General features: G+C 60.0%; 3 protein-coding genes across 5 annotated transcripts in view; 2 read left to right on the forward strand and 1 right to left on the reverse strand.

Annotated features, from left to right (window-relative positions):
- The window catches only part of TEN1 (TEN1 subunit of CST complex), a 22,336-nt gene extending 16,044 nt beyond the window's left edge, over window positions 1-6,292 (forward strand). For both annotated transcript variants that reach the window (XM_045299643.1, XM_045299642.1), the window contains exon 4: window positions 5,996-6,292. In XM_045299643.1, coding sequence (XP_045155578.1) covers window positions 5,996-6,126 — 131 coding nt within the window. In that variant the 3' untranslated portion in view covers window positions 6,127-6,292. The remainder of the gene's footprint in view (window positions 1-5,995) is intronic.
- Window positions 6,293-6,339: 47 nt separating this feature from the next.
- CDK3 (cyclin dependent kinase 3) lies at window positions 6,340-10,809 on the forward strand. 2 transcript variants are annotated; one of them, XM_045299641.1, is made up of 8 exons: window positions 6,340-6,402; window positions 6,898-7,027; window positions 7,304-7,381; window positions 7,459-7,579; window positions 7,664-7,834; window positions 7,958-8,059; window positions 8,881-9,084; window positions 10,565-10,809. In XM_045299641.1, exons 2-8 carry the CDS (start codon window positions 6,912-6,914, stop codon window positions 10,685-10,687), a joined length of 915 nt encoding a protein of 304 aa, XP_045155576.1. In that variant the 5' UTR covers window positions 6,340-6,402; window positions 6,898-6,911; the 3' UTR covers window positions 10,688-10,809. The 2 variants fall into 2 exon arrangements, with proteins under 2 accessions (XP_045155576.1, XP_004709189.1); XM_004709132.2 differs by lacking the exon at window positions 6,340-6,402 and having other exon boundaries at window positions 6,879-7,027.
- Window positions 10,810-11,141: 332 nt separating this feature from the next.
- Window positions 11,142-12,756, reverse strand: part of EVPL (envoplakin) — a 17,206-nt gene continuing 15,591 nt past the window's right edge. The window contains exon 23 of the mRNA XM_004709284.2: window positions 11,142-12,752. Coding sequence (XP_004709341.1) covers window positions 11,361-12,752 — 1,392 coding nt within the window. The 3' untranslated portion in view covers window positions 11,142-11,360. The remainder of the gene's footprint in view (window positions 12,753-12,756) is intronic.

A 12,756-nucleotide genomic window follows, 5' to 3' on the forward strand; every position in this document is an offset into this window, starting at 1 on the left:
AAACAAAACACAACAAGAAAGAAGAGCTTGTAGTTAGTTCAAGGACTGTTTGTTGGCCTTTAGGAGTATTTTCCAGTTGAGTCTGTTGGGGCGCCAAGCCCTGGCCCCAAAGTCTATTTTTGGTATTCCCTGGGGACTTTGTTGCTCTGTTCCCCTTGCTGTTCTGGTGCACGCCCTTAGTGTTGTGCCTTGGTGTGGTAAGATCATATTGGGTGCAATTCCTATACTGTGTCTCCAGTGTTGTCCCCTGTAGGGCTATGGGTCAGTGAGGGATGTCGTGTCTCATAGTGGGGCCAGCCATATGGTCTTCTCTGTGGATTGGCTGCTCTGAGCAGGAATATCGTCCTCAAGACTTGGTGGGCCAGGATGTGCTCCACTCTCTCCTCTTCCCCCTTCATTTGCTCCCGTGTGCTCTGGTCAGACATGTCCCTCCTGCTGAGCTGCAGCTTCAGTGCTGTCCTCTGAAATAAATTCTTCTGGGGGGAGAGGCAGGTGTCCACATAGTTGGGATTAGGGTCGGCCCCTCAGACCTCTCCACTGTTCTTTTTTTTTTTTATCAAAAAACCATTTTATTGGGGTCTCATATATCTCATCACAATCCATCCACCCATTAGGGTTGTTTCATAAAACTGGACTTGCTTGATTAAAAGATAGCAACATGCATCCGTTTATTGATTTCCACAACCACTGGTTTTCTAAAAGTCCCCGTGGTTTTAAACTCTGGATGAAATGCACAGCGGAGGAGGGCATTAATTAAGTGGGCACTTGCTCTGATTAAATCTTACTTCATAAAAGTTAACCTTTATTCAGGATTAAGCCTTTAAGCTCACAGAGTCCCTGCCCTATTGACTGACTTTGAGCGTGGCCGCTAAGAGCGGGCACAAAGGTCATTTGTGTGAGTGATTCCACAGTGACTGCGGGCCCACCTCTCTGGGGGCCTCTGCCTACCCTTCCCTAGTCCTCCTGGCCCCCACAGTGAGGCTGGGACCCCCAGGGACCAACTGCCCTCGGTCTAAGCTTTAAGCCCCAAATGTGAATACAGGAGGGGTTGGCGCTAGGGTGGGGTAGCAGTCGAGGAGACGGGCAGGGCCCAGGGCGGACATTTGGGACTTTTTATTGGAAGCCAAGTGGGGAAAAGACAGAAATAAACATCTTTTTGGTGTGTTTTTTTTAGTTTTTATTTTATTAGCGGCTCTTACAGCTCTCATCACATTCCATACCTATATCCGTTGTTTCACACACATCTGTCCATATGTTGTCATCATCTTTTTCAAGATATTTTCTTTCTACTTGAGCCCCAAACCTCTCTTTTAATGTAGTGTGGTCATCTCAGAAGTACCCACAAGTAGAAAGAATCATGTAAGAAAGTCACCCAGGTTCAGCTAACAAGGGAGAACTGGCCCTGCGACTTTCTGAGATGGTGACTCTTCCCGGGCGTAGACAGCTCTGCCTGTCTCCCGGAGCGGCTGGTGGTTTTGAACTGACCTTTGGTTGGAAGCCCCACTTGTAACCATTACACCCCCAGGGCTGCTTCCGGGTCCAACTGTGACCCTCACCCTACTGTCCTGTTTCAGCCGTCCTCATGTGCTTGTCTGGCAGGTGCATGTCGTAAGTGTATCAGAGAATCAAGTCCCCTTCACTCTGTTAGGTGTGATGTTTACCTCGAGGTGTGGAGATATTTATCACCCTGGAACAAAGTGAACAGCAGCACTTCCTTGTCTGTGTCTGTTCCCTCCATTGCCACCCAAAAAGTGTGTGTGTGTGTGTGTGTGTGTGTGTGTGTGTGTGTGTGTGTGTGTGGCTTTTCATGACTGATTCCAGTCGGCTCCAAACAAGGTCCACTCGCTGTGTTTGGCTTATCTTATTTTTATTCAGATAACGCAGGCATTGTCCAGCCTTCTGCAAACTAGGGGTTCGTTTCCAGTGGTGTGCGGCGCATGTTGAATGGAGAAAATGCAGGGTGTGCCCCACGTGCCCCTCACGGTTCTGCCTCCCTTCACGCTCAAACGTCTGTTTCTTTACATTTTCAAGAGCGGTTTTATTGGCGTGTAAATCACATGCCATGCGACCCCGTGGCTTAGATGTGTCCAGGAGATGTGCTAGTGGCGGCGGCGGCACGTCGATGTAGGGACTCTCTTCATCCTTGTACCCACTGGCGTCAGCGCCTCCTCGCCCCGTCTAAGCAACTCTTCTGCCTTTAAGTGTCCGTACTGGTGTTCACTCGACGGAGGGCCAGGGCCAGGGTCCTGCAGAGTTTCTGGAGCCTGGAAGTGGCTGGTGTTGCCTCCGGTGGCTGTCAGCCGGCTCCTTTCCCCCTCTCGTGGCCGTGGGACTCGTGGCTGCTGTGGTGGCTGGCTTGGAGTTGGGACCTCCTCACAGGGGCCTCGGTTGCCCATGGCACTGAGTGCCTCCTGGCCCAGCGCCAGCCCCACAGGTTCTTTCTTGTCTCTTAAACAGCTTTTAATCGTGTGCTTGGTGGCGTTTCCATTTCCTCTGCGTTCATCCTGCCCCTCCTGTACGGGCAGACCCTTTGATAAGACTCGCAGGGGAAGCGTGCAGGAGAGCTGGGTTCCCAAGCGCCTTTAGCTCGCTGCCCCTTGGTAGCAAAGGGCATGACTCAGCAGCGCCCCCTGGAGGGAAGCTTGTGTTCCCCAGACCCTCACCCAGGGTCCCGGGTGGGAAAGGAACTGGCTTTTGCTGCAGTGCCCCCCCCACCCCGGGGGAGCAGTGTGGCCCCTCTGGGGACCACGTTAGGTGTGAGCCTCCTCTAAGGCTGAGGCCAGCCCCTCCTTGGAACAGAAGTCACTGGGGGAGGGGTTGATGGGGCTGGGGGGTGCAGGGAAGAAAGGGGTCTGCCACCCATTGAGCCTGCCCAGGGCTCCTCCCACTGCAGAAGGGGCCACATGTGCCTCTGCTCGCACCCACGCAGAAGGGCCCAGCTCCCCTTCTGAACTATACATGCCGCACACACACCAGACACACACATACATAGAGCACACACTCACACGTGTATGTACACACAGCACACCCCACCACATACCAGATACACAGAGCACACACTCACCACATATACATACACACCATACCCCACCATATACCAGACACACACATACACAGAGCACACACACATGTATGCACACACACACCACATACCAGACACACAGAACACACACTCACACGTGTATGTACACATAGCATACCCCACCACATATCAAAAACATACATACACAGAGCACACACTCACACATGTATGTACACACACCACACCACACACCAGATACACACCCCACACCCCACCAGATACACACACACACACAGAGCACACACTCACAAATGTGCATATATATACCGCAGAGTACATCATACACACCACATCTACATACCACACACACATACAACACTGCCACCCCCCCACCACATACACACACCACACCCATCATATCTATACACACATTCACCACATAATACTATACCACACATACCATATCACACACCATACTACACATACACACCACATCATACACACACCATACACACCCACCACACATATGCATACACAGAGGTATACACCTTCCAAGTCACATCACACACACACACACACACACACACACACGTGCACCTCCTCGAAGTGGAACTGACCTGAGCAGCATTCTTTTTTTTTTTAAATCATTTTATTGGGGGCTCGTACAACAAACAGCATCCTTCATAGGCTGCCTGCTCCCCGTTTCCCTGTCGTTGGACTCCCCCACCCTCCGTTTGTCCTTAAACAATTCCCCTCAGTTTTCTAGGGAACACGTGCTTCTCCTTCACAGCCCAGTGAGCACTGAGACGGGAGCAGGGCGGGCAGAGGGTGGATGCTGCCCTCTAACCTGGCAGGGGGACTGGGGCAGTGCCAGGGCCAGTGGCATCTGCGGGTCTGGCCCCCGCCCAGTGGGTGCAAGGGTCTGCCAGGCTTGGATCCCGGCGGCTCTGAGGACAGAGCTGGTTGGGCCTGTTGCCCTTGGAGCTCACTGAGACGGCGACAGTAATGGTGGCGGTGATGCTAGAAGCCCCTGCCGGCGCCCTGGGCCCCATGCTGTGAGCCCATGCCAGCGTGGTATGCGGCCCTTGCTGGGATGCCCAGCACCTACACTACAAACCTGCCGACAAGTGACTGCCCTCTGGTCTCACCACACAGCCCCTCGACTGCCCCTCCTGCCCTCCTGAACCTGCTCCCGCCTCCTCCGGCTCCTTATTGAGAAAGAGGAAGTTTCCGTGTGAACGAGGCGGGCTCTCCAGATCAGACCCTTCTGTTTGCACTCACGCTCGTTCCCGGAACCTGGCTCTGCGCCACCCCAGCCCTCGCCGTCCACGCCTCCTCTGGGAACCTGTGTAGCCTCCCAAGCCACACACACCCAAACACCCACGCCCGCCGAGCTGGTTCCTCAAGTCTCTCTGCCAACCGGGTCTCCCCAGGGAGCCTGCCCCCCTCCCTCAGCCAGAACCAGCCCCCTCTCGTCCCTGGCTCAGCAGCATTCCGGACACTGGTGTCTCTCTCGGGCCTCCCTCCAGAGGGGACTCACTGCCAGCTTCTTCCCTACCGGAGGTCTCCAACCCATCCTTCCGCCTTGCCACCTACCTGGTCCCGTGCCCGCTGCCACCCTCTCCGATTCCACCCTGGCCAGTGAGTGGAGAGGCACGCTGTTCCCTGGGTTGGTGGCAGGCTGACCTCCTCATCTCTGACCTCTCAAGAAATGCCTGTGGTTCACACTCACCAGCTGCCGGCCTGGAGAGGAGACTTGGGGATCGGCTTCCTTACGGCTGACGCCTTGGACACCCCGTGGGGCAGGTCCGCTCCGTCCTCCAGGATGGTGTGCATTGGGTTTGGTGGTCCGACACACGGGGGGCCGTGAACTGGCACCCTGACACCTGTCCCTGTCCTTCGTTTCCTCGGAACCCTTGACGATGCCTAGACTTCCTCCCAGGAGTGCTGGTTGGGACTTTGGGCTGGGGGGGTTGAGCTGCTGGCCGCAAGGTCAGCGGTTCACAGCCACCAGCAGCTCCTCAGGAGAAAGATGAGGCTGGCTGATCCCGCCAAGATGTGTGGTCTCAGAAACCCCATGTAGGGTCCCGGGAGTCCGAATCCACCTGGGACCTGATGTCAGACCCCTCCCTCCCCCGTCCCTCTCAGCAAACTCCCTCACCCCCTCGGCCCCAGGTAAGACCAAGACCTCGGGCAGCAATCAGAGAATGCCATCTTGCAGGGCCCCCTGTGTTGGTGCTGGGACCCAGCCAGCCTGATATGCCCTGGGTGATGGGAAATCCCCGCGCTGGCCCCGACTTCCAGAAAAGCCCCTGCCTCCTCCCAGAACCTCTGTCTCAGACCGGCATCGGGAGGCAGGGTCCTGTCCTTGACGTGCCCAGAGAGCAGAGAGGATCAGCGAAGAAGAAATAAATTCCAGTGGAGAAATCCCGGATGTTTCTGCATGAACAAGGACAGCCCACTCCCCATCCCTGATCTATTTGCTAAAACCCCTCCTAGCCTCTCACGGGTCGAGGGCGGGGCCTGAATTACCCCGACAAGGCCAAAATCCTAGAGCTCGGCCCCATGTCCGATGTCCCAATGTCCAATGCCAGTCGGTTCCAGGGTCCCAAAAGGGCCCTTTCTCTCCGGAGGAGCGGAGAGCTGGTTTGGTGACTGAGACCAACACACACACCCCCCACCCAGACCCTGGGCTCTTGGGCCTTAAGGGGATGCTGACCGGAATTAAGATGTCAAAGAAAGCACGTGCCTAGGTGTTCAGGGTGGAGGGCAGTGGAACCTTCAGGCCCATGGTTCTGAGGCCCAGCATGCAAGTGTGCGTGAGTGCATGATGTCCTTCCTGCCCCTGCCCTCCCCACCAGGACCCAGGGCTGAGCCAACGGAGGGATGGCAGCTAGAAGGCATGTGTGGCGGGTGTCCCGACCCCTCGTCCAGCGCTCTCCCTGCAGTGGCCCGGGCCTTTGTGTCTTTCAGGTGGAGAGGCCGTGGTGAAGGCGCGCGTGCTAACCTGCGTGGAGGGGATGAATCTAGCTCTGTTGGAACACGCCATCAGGGAGCAGAGGCTGTACCAGCAAGAGAGGGACGGCACAGCCCATAGGGAATGACAGTCACCCCCCGCTCCACCACCCTAAGCCCGCTTCCTGGGCCAACCCCCCCAGAGACTGGTGCTGCCCAGGGGGCCTGGCCACCCCTGCCCTCCCCAGACGAGCTGTACCAGGTGTGGAGCCCAGAATGTTCCAGAAGGCCCTGGAGAATAAAGGCTGGCTGTGATGGGCGTGTCCCTGCTGAGCACGTGCTGCGGCGCCCGCCGGGCCAGAAGGGGGCGCTGCGGGCAGGCAGCAGCTGACTTCCTCCCAAGGCTGCAGGCGGCGGGGCTTCTGGTGACTCTCACATCCATCCTGGGCCCCTGGGCGGAGGGGAGGGGGCTGGCCACCACAGGGCCTCGTGGGGGGTGTCTGTGACACAGAGGGGCCACCCCAGCCAGGGTTCTGCCCTCAGGGGAGGCTGCATGTCGCTCAACAGGGAGGGCCCACCCCCAGGCCTAGGATGGGGTGTCGGCTTCTGGACCCTGTTCCAACCCCTGACCTCTCGACCAGCCAGCTGCCCCGGCCCTGGGCAGGCCTCCTGCCCCCACTCCCTGGGCCTGGGCACAGGAAGGGGGGAACTTCTCCTCACAGAGCGCGGGCCCTGCAGGTGCATCAGGCGTCCGGGCACCCCGGACGAGGGGCCCCGAGAACGAGGGTTCCGGCCGGGGCTGGGCCGAGGTGGCACAGCCAGGCTCCCAGGGAGGGGCTGGGCCCCAGGACGCGGGTGCTGGGGGGACTGGGTGGGTATGGGGTGCTGGGGCAGATGTCTGGGCGCGTTCTGTCTCCCAGGCAGTTCTGTGGCCATGGACGCCTTCCAGAAGGTGGAGAAGATCGGCGAGGGGACCTACGGGGTGGTGTACAAGGCCAAGAACAGGGAGACAGGGCAGCTTGTGGCCCTCAAGAGGATCAGGCTGGACCTGTGAGTGCCGGGATGGCCCCTGCGAGGCCCGGACCCCAAGCCAGCCACACACGGCCTGGGCTGGCCCACCGTGCTGTGCCTGCACCCTGGACTTCGGCACCAGTGCACACGAGGGCAGTCATGGGGTGCCCCTCCTGCCCTGCCCGTGCCCTGCCCCCAAGCTGACCAGGCATGGCCTTCAGGCCCTGCTCTGGGAGTGGGAAGGCAAAAGCAACCCCGCCCGAGCATCCCTCCCAGACTCCACGCTCCTACTGTGCACCCCTCCCCTTCCTGCAGGGATACCGAGGGTGTCCCGAGCACCGCCATCCGAGAGATCTCCCTGCTCAAGGAGCTGAAGCACCCCAACATCGTCAGGTGGGTGGGGGAAGGAGCAGGGCAGCTGCAGGGCGGACGTTGGGCGGGGCCGGGCCTCAGTGAGCATCTCCCAGCAGGCTGCTGGACGTGGTCCACCACGAGAAGCAGCTCTACCTGGTGTTCGAGTTCCTGCACCAGGACCTGCGGAAGCACATGGACTCCAGGCCAGCCTCCGAGCTCCCCCTGCATTTGGTCAAGGTCCCAGGGGCCTAGGGGGAGGGTGTGGGGACACCCCCTCGGCCCACCCCCATGTGCTGAGCCTTCTCCTCTGCACGGTTCCAGAACTACCTCTTCCAGCTGCTGCAGGGCGTGAACTTCTGCCACTCCCACCGGGTCATCCACCGAGACCTGAAACCCCAGAATCTGCTCATTAACGAGCTGGGGGCCATCAAGCTGGCCGACTTCGGGCTGGCCCGAGCCTTCGGAGTGCCCTTGCGCACCTACACCCACGAGGTGCCGCTGGGTGGGGCGGGGGGGAGTAGCGGGTGGGAAGGGTAGCCCAAAGAATGCCGCCCGCCCGCCACATGCTCAGCCCCCTCCAACACCCCTGCCGGATGCTGCTTTCTCGTCCCATAGGTGGTGACCCTGTGGTATCGTGCCCCTGAAATCCTCCTGGGCAGCAAGTTCTACTCGACCGCAGTGGACATCTGGAGCATCGGCTGCATCTTTGCTGAGATGGTAGAGGGGACAGGCCTGGGTGTGGGGAGGCCACAGGCAGTGTGCCAGTCTCCTGCTGTGTGGGGGTGGGGCCCGCGGAGAACTCCTGCTAGATCCCAAAGAACCCCGAGCTCAGTGCTGCCCAGGCGAGTCTGACTCCTGGTGACCCTACCGGACTGAGCAGAACTGCCCCCTAGGCCGTCCTCTCTACAGAACCAGGTTGTCTTATCCCTTTCCCTCCGAGCAGCTGGTGGATTTGAACCGCCGACCTCTCAGCTGGCAGCCGAGCACTCTGCTGCTGCACTCCCTGGGCTCCTCGATAGTACTAGGAACCAAGGAGTCACTGGGTAGTGCACACGGTCAGTGTGCATGGTGACAATGGAAAGGTTGGCAGTTCAAGGCTACCCAGAGGCAGCTTGGAAGAAAGGCCTGGTGATTACTTTGTGTGTGTGTGGCAAATAGCCCACCCAGGCAAACAGCACATGTGCGTGTAACACATGGTGCACAGGAAACGAGTGTGCTCAGGGCCGTGTGGTTTGCCAGAGCCTGCATAACGTGCTCATTGTTTGCGTAAAAATCCAGTCTGTCCTCAACCCCCCATTGGAGTCTCTGTAGAGCTCAGTTCTGCTCTGAACAAAAGAGGCCGCCGGGGGCCCTGGTGGACTCAAAGGCCATTGGTGTTTGGGGCTGTTGGAGAGTGGCCAGAGGCTGAGGCAATGGGCTGGGTCCCAGGAAAAGCCAGAATTCTTTCAGTAGCCTTGGGAGAGAGCTCTGGAAGCCCCTCCCCGTTCTACCTGCGTAGCTGCCAGCCAGCTCCACACCTGGTCCCCCTGTCATTCCAGGTAACCCACAGAGCCCTCTTTCCTGGTGACTCCGAGATCGACCAGCTCTTTCGGATCTTCCGGACCCTGGGGACACCCAGCGAAGCCACATGGCCGGGCGTCACCCAGTTGCCTGACTTCAAGGGCAGCTTCCCCAAGTGGACCAGGAAGGGGATGGAGGAGATCGTGCCCAACCTGGAGCCAGAGGGCAAGGACCTGCTCATGGTAGGTACAGGTGGGCGGCGGCAGAGGGCCAGCAGGGCCTTCTCATTAGCTACTGCTCCAACCAGCATGGCCCTCTGTTCACCGACCTCTGACATGCCCACCTCTTTAAACCCGAATGACTCCCCTTTCCAGCCCCCTGGGGTCGACTGGTGGAAGCCCCTGGAATGGAGGGCAGAAATGCAGAGAGGTGGGGCAGCTCCACCTCTCCCTGCCCACCGCCTCTCAGGTCTCCAAAGCTGTCTTCTTTAAGGAAGCCATGGCCTCAGCTACCCCAGGGCAGCTGGTGGGTTTGAACCGCCAACTCTTCATTAGCAGCTGAATGCTTTAGCCTTCACACCACCAGGGGTCCTTTCATGATTTACCCCCCACTAAAAAAATGAGACCCACTGCTGTCCACTAGATTTGGGCTCCTAACAACCTGTAGGACAGTAGAACCGTTCCTGTGAGGCCCCAGGCTGCCGGCCTTACCAGAAGGAACTGCCATAGCCCTGGTGCAGAGAGGCCGGTGGGTTTGCGCTACCAGCCTGTGAGTCAGCCACAAGCACTACTTAACCACTGCACCACCAGCTCCTCGCTGGCTCACAGGTGGCCCTGCCCCTGTGTGCCTGAGACGGTTACTCTTCACGGGAGTAGGAAGCCCTCGTCTCTCTCCCACGGAGAGGCTGGTGGGTTTGAACTGTGTACCTTGTGGATCACAGGCCAGTGCTTCACCCCTCTGCCACCAGGGCTCCTTGTTCACGGGCTGGAGGCTCTACAGCCAGCCAGGGTGTGGGACCCCCTGGGCCTTGGGTGGGAAGGCTCCCGGGTCCTGCTCAGCATTTACACACAGACCACTTGTTGGTTTTGACACCCAGCCTGGGGGGGCGCAGACCCCACCTGCCTGGCCAAGGAGGCCCAACACTCGATTCAAGAGAGACTGGCTTCTGGCCTCTCTGTGCGGCAAGTCACGGCCCTGCCAGACCCCTCATGAGGCCGGCTGGGCAGTTTGGCCAAGGGGTCAGGATGGGGCAGCAGTAGGGGTGAGCGAGGATGGTGGTGGGGCCCAGCCAGCAGGGGCAGCCTGCCCTGCACACAACTGAGGGAGGCAGCAGGGCTCCTGGCTGGCCAATCTGCTTTCCAGATGGGTCAGCGGTTGCCCGGGGCCAAGAGCTAACCTGTAAGGCAGGAGACACACAGGGAGGGAGAGCCTCCCAGTACGAACTCGAAGCTGATGTGGGGCAGGGCAGGGCAGGGCTGTGTGTGTGTGTGTGTGTGTGTGTTCCTAAGGGAGGTGGACAGTGGACTTTGGAAAGGCTTCCGGGATGGAGAACCAATGCAGGCAGGCACAGGGACGAGTACAGGAGACCAGAGAAGTGATTCTTCGCCTGAACTTCCAGGAGTCAGGGTTATGGAAGAGGTGGACAGGTGGACCCTCCCTTCCCTTCCCCCCTCCCCCGCTGCCTTGTCCCCTCATGCTCAGACCCACCACCTTCCTCCCCAGCAACTCCTGCAGTGCGACCCCAACCAGCGGATCTCAGCCAAGGTGGCCCTGGCCCACCCGTACTTCACCACCGAGCACTCCCTAGCCCACCGCCAGTGTGGGCTGGCGCAGTTTAGCCCTTGAGATGACCCACCGCCCCCCAAGGGGAACTAACCTGGGGGTGTCAGGGCTTGTCTGTGCCCCTGTAATTTGCTCATGTTTGTTTGCTTCTGGCTTTAAGAACAATAAAAGTGACTTGTTTCCGAGTGTCCGTGTTCTGCTTATGGGAGACACAGCTTCTGCTGACGGGGGTGGGGGAGGCTGAACTGAGCCAGCGTTCAGAGGGGCCAGGGCTGACGGGAAGGTGTGTGTGGGTCCTAGTCCTTCTCGGACTCCCCAGCGTCAGCAGGGCCTCAGTGGACACTGACCCAGAAGATCAGGGGAAGGGCGCCCCCTGCCGGGCCTCTGGGTGTGAACGGTTTGGGAGGCTGGCTGTTTCCAGCAGGAGCTCCGTCCCCATGCCCACCCCAGACAGACAGACTCCACGGCTGAGCGTGAAGGAGAAGCTGGTAGATGCCTTTATTGGAAGCACCGGGAGAGGAGGGAAGATGGGGCGTCGGGGGTCGGGGTGGATCGGGGGTGTAATCATGGAGGGAGCCCCACACCAGGAATGGCTGGACAGTGAAGCAGCAGTCAGGACAGTGAAGGCCCACTCCCAGGGGTCGACGATCCAACTTTGGGGGGTGGGGTGGGATATGACCCCACCCTGGGCCTCACACAGGTGCCCACACAAGCACACCCTTGGCAGCCGGGCCCCTCAGCGCAGGCTCCGTGGCATCGTGGGGGAGGCGGAGCGGAAGCAGCGGTACCCCTCCAGGGCGGCGGGGAGCAGCAGCAGGCCACTCAGGGGGTCCCTGCAGCAGCGGGCCATGGCCTCTTTGTAGCTCAGCCGCTCCTTGGAGAGGGGGTCGACCAGACCCTTCTCGTAGCTGGACTGGTCCTGCAGAAGCTGGGCCAGCTCCTCGTTGATCATCCCTGAGCGCAGAGCCTGGGCCAAGGGGATGCGGCCCGTGCGCTTGGGGTCGATGAGCCCGCCCGTCAGGTGCTGCACCTGCAGGTGGGGGAGCACGCTCTCCAGGGGCATCCAGCCCTTCTGCACGGCCTCGCCCACCGACAGCCTCTTCCGGGTGACCGGGTCTTCGATGCCCGTGAAGGCCTTCTGGGCGTTGAGCAGCCTCTGGGTGGAGGTGTTCTCGATCAGCCCGCGCTCCACGGCTTTGTGCACGGAGTGCCGCTCCCGGCTCAGCAGGTCCACGATGCCCCCGGTGGCCGCCTGGGCCTCCAGCAGCTTCTGTCCGGAGATGGGGTCCAGCATGTTCTTGGCCACGGCCGTCTTGATGCTGCACTTGTTGTCAGTGGTCATGTCGTAGATGCCGGCGATGGGGAAGCTGTCGTCGCCCAGCCCTAGCGTGAAGCTGGGCGGGCAGCAGCTGGCACTGTGGGGGCCGGGGGAGGCCAGCGGGGACTTGGAGATGATGGAGCCGATGGAGAGCGAAGAGCTGGGCTTGCTCTCGCCGGCCACGAGCAGGGCGAACTCGGAGATGGGCAGCTGGCCGGCTTTGTACAGGTGGTACTCCTCCTTGGCGATGCGCCGGCAGCGCAGGGCGGTCTCAATGGAGTACTCCTTCCCGCTCTGACGGTCCCGCAGCACCGACTCCTCCCCGAAGGGCCCCGTGGTGGTGACCTCCTCCCAGTCGCACTCCAGCTCCTGCAGCTGGAGGTACTGGCTGCGGTCAATGACGCCCTGCTTGTAGGCCTCGTACGGGGACATGTCCTTCCCCGTCTCGGGCTCCAGGATGCAGATCTTGGTGGACAGGTTGGTCTCCCGCGTCTGTGTCTCCTGGCTGAGCTCCTCTTGGCCGGCCTTGGTGTGGAGGGCCCGCAGGGTCCGCTCCTTCTCATAGATCTGGTCCTTCTCGTGCAGGATGGCCGCCTCGAGCTGCGACAGCTCCTGGTCCCGCTGGGCCGCCCGCTTCCGCGCGCTCTCTGTCTTCTGGCTGAGCAGCTGGGACTCCTCCTGCAGGTGCTGCACCCGCTCCTGCTTCTGCTGCTCCAGCAATCGCAGCTCCTGCTGCAGCTGCCTTCGCTCCTGGCCCGCCTGCTCCCGCGCCTTCTGCAGCTCGGCCTCCTCCCGGGCCCAGGTGCGGCCCTGC

This window comes from Echinops telfairi, unplaced genomic scaffold, assembly GCF_000313985.2.
Source record: "Echinops telfairi isolate 266 unplaced genomic scaffold, ASM31398v2 ScPeMD7_7458;HRSCAF=8496, whole genome shotgun sequence".
Classification (NCBI taxonomy): Eukaryota; Metazoa; Chordata; class Mammalia; order Afrosoricida; family Tenrecidae; genus Echinops; species Echinops telfairi.

Excerpts from the sequence above, each read along its gene's own strand:
- CDK3 (XM_045299641.1), top strand. The coding sequence starts at position 6,912 with ATGGACGCCTTCCAGAAGGTGGAGAAGATCGGCGAGGGGACCTACGGG. Across the intron at positions 7,580-7,663 it reads TCCCCCTGCATTTGGTCAAG|AACTACCTCTTCCAGCTGCT; the intron begins GTCCCAGGGGCC and ends GCACGGTTCCAG. Across the intron at positions 7,835-7,957 it reads TGCGCACCTACACCCACGAG|GTGGTGACCCTGTGGTATCG; the intron begins GTGCCGCTGGGT and ends CTCGTCCCATAG.